Source organism: Branchiostoma belcheri, unplaced genomic scaffold, assembly GCF_001625305.1.
Source record: "Branchiostoma belcheri isolate BF01 breed outbred unplaced genomic scaffold, Haploidv18h27 scaffold30, whole genome shotgun sequence".
In the NCBI taxonomy this organism is placed as follows: domain Eukaryota; kingdom Metazoa; phylum Chordata; class Leptocardii; order Amphioxiformes; family Branchiostomatidae; genus Branchiostoma; species Branchiostoma belcheri.
Genome location: NW_017803910.1, coordinates 1,295,758 through 1,303,686, shown reverse-complemented (window position 1 = coordinate 1,303,686; position 7,929 = coordinate 1,295,758). Strand labels below are relative to the sequence as shown.

The 7,929-nt window shown below is 37.8% G+C and overlaps 1 protein-coding gene across 1 annotated transcript in view; it reads right to left on the bottom strand.

Moving 5' to 3' along the window:
- Positions 1–3,580: 3,580 nt before the first annotated feature.
- LOC109474111 (vasodilator-stimulated phosphoprotein-like) overlaps positions 3,581–7,929 on the bottom strand; it is a 10,019-nt gene continuing 5,670 nt past the window's right edge. The window contains exons 8-10 of the mRNA XM_019774320.1: positions 7,688–7,925; positions 7,446–7,490; positions 3,581–5,373 (exon numbers count right to left, since the gene is read on the bottom strand). Of these exons, the coding sequence (XP_019629879.1) occupies positions 5,135–5,373; positions 7,446–7,490; positions 7,688–7,925 (522 nt within the window). The 3' untranslated portion in view covers positions 3,581–5,134. The remainder of the gene's footprint in view (positions 5,374–7,445; positions 7,491–7,687; positions 7,926–7,929) is intronic.

Below are 7,929 nucleotides of genomic sequence, written 5' to 3'. Positions count from 1 at the left end.
AATATACTGGTCATCTTAAGTCCACAGATACACACTTTGAATGTGACTAATAAAAACATTGAAGAAGCTGTTTTTTTATAGATATGAATAGGCAGATTTTTGTTTTTTGACAACATTTCTATTTTTGACACCATAATCATCCAAAATCCTACAATAGAGACTTTTGATGTAAAGAATGGTAAAGTGAAGGATGAAGAATCAAGAATGAATACTTTGGGTAGAAAAGTATTAGGGACATTCTGAGCATACATACTGACATACATGTACTATAATCAGGGTGCTCATTTCATACAGATGTGTTTATTTTCAAAGTGAACAGAATTAGAGAACATTGCACCGTTCAATGCAATTCAAATGGGGGTACAATGGTTACACTCCGGTAAGGTTTAATAAGATACATGTAATATGAACATTTCAGCATTCTCCTATACCTTGCTGAATGTAAATTGTTAGTGATATTTGCTGTGTTATTATGTTAATAATTTTGATGTTTGCAACAGAAGTGTGACATACATTAACTTTCATCCCATCACAGAACCGGTTTTTGTGACTGTTAAGATGTTTAAAGTATCACTGAAGTCTAAGAATTGTTACACAGGCACTGTATCATAAAAAACGTACAGTTTACAGTGCATATTAACCATTGTTAGGGTGGCGGCAATATTACATCAGGAGAGTAGAAAAGTATCAAGTTAGTAAAGGGAAATACCCTCATAATGGTGCTATTTTTGAGGGGACGTTTAGACAAATTTTTCTTCAAAAATATATTTTTTCTTCTTTAAGATTAGACAATTAAGATATGACGTAGGAACTGATGTGATGATTACATGTATATATTAAGAATTAATGTTGCTATTTTACTAGTTAATGGTTAGTTAAAGATAATACTTGATACACTCAAAGTTAAAACTATACAAGGAAAGACTGCATTGTGGAAAGCATATAATGTAAAGGTGTAGCTAGCAATGACCATTCTTAGGTACATGTATTAATCTTCATCCCTCTGGTAAGAGTATAACAATGCACCAAACTTATCTTGAAAGTTCATCTGTGTTGGTAGAAGTCATTATGATGTAAGTTTAAACTGTAATGTTCAACACAACAAAAATTGGACTCACCCAAATTTTTGACTGTACAACTCCAGTCTTTTTCAAGGAATGAGCAATCCACCGCTTCCGTGACGTCACGCAGATAACACACGTGACTCCGTGAGCAGTGGATCATAGGACACAGAACCGGAATTTTTTGCACGAGGGATTAAAGAGGCCATCTACATCAGGGCTTTACAGCCATCCCTCAACAGAGACGGGGGGCGCCACAGACTTTCTGCAACCTATGATCCACTGCTCACGGAGTCACGTGTGTTATCTGCGTGACGTCACGGAAGCGGTGGATTGCTCATTCCTTGAAAAAGACTGGAGTTGTACAGTCGAAAATTTGGGTGAGTCCAATTTTTGTTGTGTTGGACATTACAGTTTAAACTTACTTCATAATGCACCAAACTATTGCAGATAACAAAATAATAAGATAATATGCTAAGGAGGACTGTGTATCCTTCAACCCTCTGATTTGGGCCAAGCAGAACTAGACTGAAATATTGGCCTGTGACACTTGAAGGGTTACATGCATTTCATCTTGTTCTGTTCTCGTTTTACTTCTTTAGTTTCTCCATGTGGTTTGAATTGAGGTTTAAACATTCATTGTTTGAATCATAAACCACTCTGGTATGTTGACATCGTGGCTCCTACAGTAGCTATCATGGGATACCTGTTTTTTTCTTTTCTTTCTGTCACTTGTTTTTCTTCTAGAATCCGAGAAACAGCAAATTAAACTGGTATGTCCTAAACTGTTATTTTTTGGGAATAATCCTATCTTCTGTCACCCCTATGTTTTGACATTATACATTTTTTGTAAGGGCTAGAGTTAGAGTTGTCTTAATGTAGGGGTCTCGTTTGTGTTGTGTTGTGTTGTGTTTTTGTGTGATGTGTTGTTTTGTTTTGTTTTACTCAAATACTTTTGTCACAGTCAACAAAGAAATATAACAAGTATTTACCATACTTATTTTCCACTTGATATACAGAAACTGCATGGATTACATTTTTATGATCATGGGGCAAGTGAATAATAACAAGTTGTCATTTTGTTTGGAAAATAATCAGGAAGGAGTAAGAAACATTAAGGATTGTCAGGACTTTATGTAAAGATGTTTTCTCTTTTGGTTGAAAAGGTCTATTGAACAATACAGTGCACACTGTATTTCATGGAAAAGCAATGGACTATATCATTACCATGTAACAAGTCTATACAAATCATTATGGATGTAGTAAAACCAACAAACAAGGGGGTATATCTATGGGCACCATATAATCTTAAACGTGAAATTGTCATAGCTACATGTAAGAAAGGTACATGTACCAGTATGATATTGTATCACTGATATATATGGTCCCATGTTGAATACTGTGTATTCAGGCACATAGAGATCTGGGTGGAATTATGTTACATAACACATGAAACAAATGCTGCAAATATGTCCCAATGTTGTTTTGAAAAATACATGTAATAATAGTAGTCACCATATTAATGTACAACTGTTCTATCCGCCAGTTTGTTAATCATCATTATATTAAACATTGTCCATACTGTACCTACAGAACTGTTGGTTTCTAGTTTTTCCCCAAGTACTGAATTGCAGGTCAGTGTAAAGAAAAAAAAGCCCCAAATTGAAATCACTGAAGGTATTTGGTTCAAAATTTATGAATGATTATGTTTACTACCTAGATATATGGCAGGTTGGGATCAAATAAAACCAAGTGGAGATGATGACATTTTTGTGTTTGCAGCCACATTTTAATGTCTCAATTTTGGCAATGTTCATTCAACATTAGTTTTTGGTGATGACTCCGGAGCAGAGGGATTTTAAATCAACATGACTGATGTGGTCACTGTGCATCTATTGTAGTGGCGTCGGGTGGTGTAGTGGATGGAGCAATCAACTATGAAACGGGAGACCCGGGTTTGATTCCGAGTCGTACCCGGTACATGTCTGAACATGCGCCCCGACGTTGTGCCCTTGGGAAAGGCACTTTACACGACGTTCCTCACTCCACCCAGGTGTGAATGGGTACCTAACTTCGGTTGGGGAAGGTCGTATTGAGGTCACCTTGTGGCGCCGAATGGCAGCCGCACAGACCCTTGCGACAAATATGTGTATCATGTGTATTATTTGATTGTTGTAATTGTTGTGATTTGTATTGATTATGTGATACCCTGCATCAATTCAGCCGTATACAGGCTGTGACTGCACGGGTACTGTTTGGACAATAAAAACCAAAAAAAAAAACATCTATGGTGAGAAAAATCTGGACTGAGAAAAAGTGGTGGTTATGGCCAGATGGCTGGCTTATAGAGGTGGTCACTTGGGGAAAATTTGACTGTACAGGGATTAAGTACCCTAAGACTTTCATAAAGTATTTGCTTTAAAATTGTGTAGGTAGCAGGTAAGTGTATTTGGCAATAAAAAGGCTCTTTTCATTAAATTGTATGAGAAATCTTTATTGATTTCATGACAAAACTGCATCTAAAAGTAAAGCACATCACAGTTGTGCACAATCTACTGCAGTGTCATACATGACACTATAAAACAATATGATAATATATGTAATCCACCCAACTTCCAGTCAACCTGATTTATCATATTTCTATCATACATACCAAGCTAAGTGGTACTAAAGATGATGATGACTGATAGACATAGAATGTTAGATCTGTTTTTGTAGCTGGTTTCTCAAACACCACTTAAACTCACCAATGACCAATACCTTATTATAAATACAGAAAAATTATTATTACATGTATAATTGTCAAATCACATACACAGCATTTTTTATGGAATGAAAATTTTAAGGCAGGTGGGCTGTAGAGATTTGTAATATCTCATTATACAAGTGCAATTGCAGCCTTCTACAATATAACCATAAGTGCTTGATCTGAAATATTCATTGAACTGTCCTTGCATGGTGGTAACACTGGGGAAACAATTACTGAACCTGAACTTATCTGATTTTCCATTGGGAAAACAGTCACATACTTCCTTCTTACGAAAAAGTTCATACACAACATTGCTACAAACTTGTACGACTACGATGGGTAGAGAGAGTAACTTCTTTGATTTGTGCAAAGTTACATTTTGTTCCCTATATATAACACAACATACCACATCTTGTAGACCAACATTACAACTTGTAGAAAGTTTAGCTGACAAAGCCAGGGCTTAAAATAAGTTTTCTGTTAACTGCAATGTTCTCTGATCATGCAATCTTACTTGCAATTTATCATAGAAAAGTCATATTTTTCCTTTCCTACTATCAAAAACTGGTGTCTACAAATGGTCTCATGAAGTCAATTATATCATCACACACGCTTTGTAGCTCTAAAGAATGTACTTCACATCATGTGCACTAGAGTATATGTATGCATCTCATCAAATAGTGTTATAAAGGTACATGACAACAAGAATGTGATTGCAAAATACTCTGCAAGCTACCAGCCATATATGTATACGCTTTTCTTCACTGCTACATGTGATTCAAGATCTAAGCCTTTTTTCGCCCGCATAATTTTAAGTAAATTGTATGTATGTTTACCTGCATTCCTCACAGTCCTCTGCAAATGAGTATTCTTACATCAACAAAGCAGGTAGGGGCTCACTGACATGTTGAAGTCCCTGTTTCAGTGGATCGTAGCTCAAGTGCACACATTTTTGTGGCAAGTTGTTTCTGTCTACTAGACAGTATGATTTTGATATTCTCCTCTTTGAGCTGTATATATATATGTAACAAGGTCAGAAAGACTTAAATGTTCTTTAAATGTCCAAAAATGCTTGAGCTGTGATTTTCTGACATGCAAATAGGGACACCAACATGGCGGCAGATAAAAAAGCTCAGTAACAGGTGGTTATTTTGAGCCCTGGTAGCAATCTCTCTCAATGGTGGTCAAAAGTTCATTTTTTTCCTTCCCTACTATCAAAAACTGTCTACAAATGGTCTCATGAAGTCAATTATATCATCACACACATCTTTGTAGCTCTAAAGAATGTACTTTACATCATGTGAATTAGTAGTTATGAAGGTGGTTATTTGGAGCCCTGGTAGCAGTCTTTCTCAATAGAGTTCACGCTGGACTGCAACAACTTCATCAGGTCGAACTCCTGCTCCAGACCGTCCAGGTCCTCCTCAGTCTTACAGTTGGCGGTCACCAGGTTGGCCTTGGCCACGAACTCTGGGTCAAGGTCAAAGCTGAGGTTGCTGACGTTACTGGCGTTGCGCATGTGTCCCATGGGAGGCTTGATGTGGTCAGTCTTGCCCCCCTTGTCTGGTGGTCAGAGTTTCAGTCAGGATTAATATTAGAAAGCTTGGTGTATCTTGTAATAACTGTAACTTGTTATTAGGCCATACCAATTTAATTTGTTGGTTCTCGGATTTTTTCAGAAAAATATGAAGCGACAGGGCGAAAAAAAATAAAAATAAAAACAGGTCTAGGCATCCTATTATAGCCCCAAATGCTACAATATGAGCCATGAAGTTGACAAAAAAGGCTGGGTTAAAATTTAAAGTACAAATTTTGAACTTTTAATCAAACCACTGCCTTGATAGATGGAAAAAACTGTAACAACTAGGAAGAAAAGGAATTTCCTCAACTGTTGGGGGCAAAATATGAGCATTTTGAGTTGATTCAGAACCAGGATCTTTTTTTTTTTTTTTTGCAAATCAGAAAAAAATGAAGAGGCGAATCCGAGAACCAACAAATTAAATTGGCGTGGCCTTACCTAAACTTACATAACATCAACCCACAGGACAGAGGCAAATGGCAGGCTGCCATCAAACCTCAGTATCAGTGTGCAAGCACGTCTAATCCTCGGAAGACTGGGAACAACAGACGCTAAACTGAGTGTGTCATATCTGTCCAGCAAAACTTAGGAGGAAAGATGGATTTCCACTTTTCCAGCGAAGTACAACACTAGACACAGGAACATTACTAACCATTTCATGCAAAAGTGGCCAACTTTTCTCAACTATGGAATTAGAATGAAATCTCATCTGTGGTTTACATAGTAAATAGCTTAATAACTGGGTTCCAACATAACAAACTCCATGTCCTAATATATATGTGCTAAATGGATACCCAAACCTTGTAAAGACTACAGTATGGATAGCCTACAATCCAGAGCCACATGTTTGTTATGTTGGAACACAGTTAATCTATTCACTATACTAAGAAATTACTTACTTTGTCTTTTAGTTTTCTTTCCCTAAAGGAAGGGGGTGGGCAGAAAAAGGATACAGATATTAAAAAAAAAGTAAAATGTATTAAAAATTTCAAAAGTCAAAGGACCAACAATGGGCAAAAAAATACAGACGAAAAATGAAGAAAAGATAGCCATAGTCTGATACATAAGGGTATACCTACGGTACTTTCTTGCTCTTTTCCTGCTATCCATAAAACAAAAAGAATAATTTAGTATGCAAAAATCTATTTTAGACAAGCAAAAATGTGAATGATGATAAGGTTCACAAGTCAACTGTCAGATTATGTGGGAAAGAAATATTCCAACGTTGTTTTTACTATGAAAATGAGCTACTAGCATCATCAGCCTTCCAAAACATTTATACAATAATAAAGTAGACAATTAAGTTATGTTATAGTGAGGCATTGGGAAACTATAAAACAGCAAAAGAAGAAAAAAATGACAAGTTCCAACTTATCATCACTAACCTCCCTGAGATCTAGGTATTTGTGACTGTCTATGCACTGGATATGCTGCTAGTATTTGTGGTTTCCTCAGTGATGCTATGTTGAAGGTTACAATTACCTACTGGAAAATCAAACCAGGTCAACACTACTTCCAAAATGAGATGCTTACAGTATGAGTATGAAACTACTGGAAGAGGCACTGTTACTGTTACCAGTGTTTTGAAAATTGTAAGATCCCCCACCCCATTCCAGCATGCAGACACGCAATACAAGAACCATCCTGTATCTGAAGCTTGTACCTTTCAAGCAACAGCTCTTAGACTACCATAACAGCCTGCAAAGCCTTCCCTCTCACTGCCTAAGCACTGGCCAGCATCAACCAATCAGATACTCCCCCTCCTGTTGCTGGAGGGATAGTTCCCAGCCAATCATGTCGCTGCCAGCAGTCAAGGGGCGATGTGATTGGTTGGTAGTTTTTTTCCTCAACAACAGGTGAGGCAGGTCTGAATGGCTGATGGCTGACAAGAAGTTGCAAACATTGGTGCATGTAAAAAAGGTACACTTACTCAGCAGTAGCAGGTAGGTAGGTAAGAAGTACTAACAACAGTTACTGTGCATTTAATTTTCCTGCAATCACATACAGTTCTCAAGCTGACCAACTCAAACACACAAGAGTATAGCGTTGAACTCACCTTTCTGATCATCTTCATCCTCTGCAGGGGGTATTGGCTCCAAACCTGCGAAAGACAATTCCAATGTGTAGCTACATGTATATAAATACCTGACCATGACTTATGGAAAGTTGAAGCCATCTTCTTACAACAGTGCTAAACTAAACTGTGTTACTGCTTTGCTATATACATGTATATGATATGATATGATATGATATATGATATGATATGATATGATATGACATAATAGAAACATGATCTACCTTGTCCATATACCGGGTTCATGCCATCGTCGATGATCACTCCTTTAGCCTTGAGCTCCTCTGCCCTGTCTAGTGCCTTGGGTGGTGGGGGTGCCTCCGCGGCTTGTTTGGGTGGTGCTGCCTTCTGATTGGCCGTGTTTGCGTTTGCTTGCTGTTCGTTGTTGTTGGGGGCCGGGCCTCGTGGGCTGGTGGGAGGTCCCTGAGCAGTGGGTGGCGGTTGGGGCTTCCCCGGGCCAGCCTGG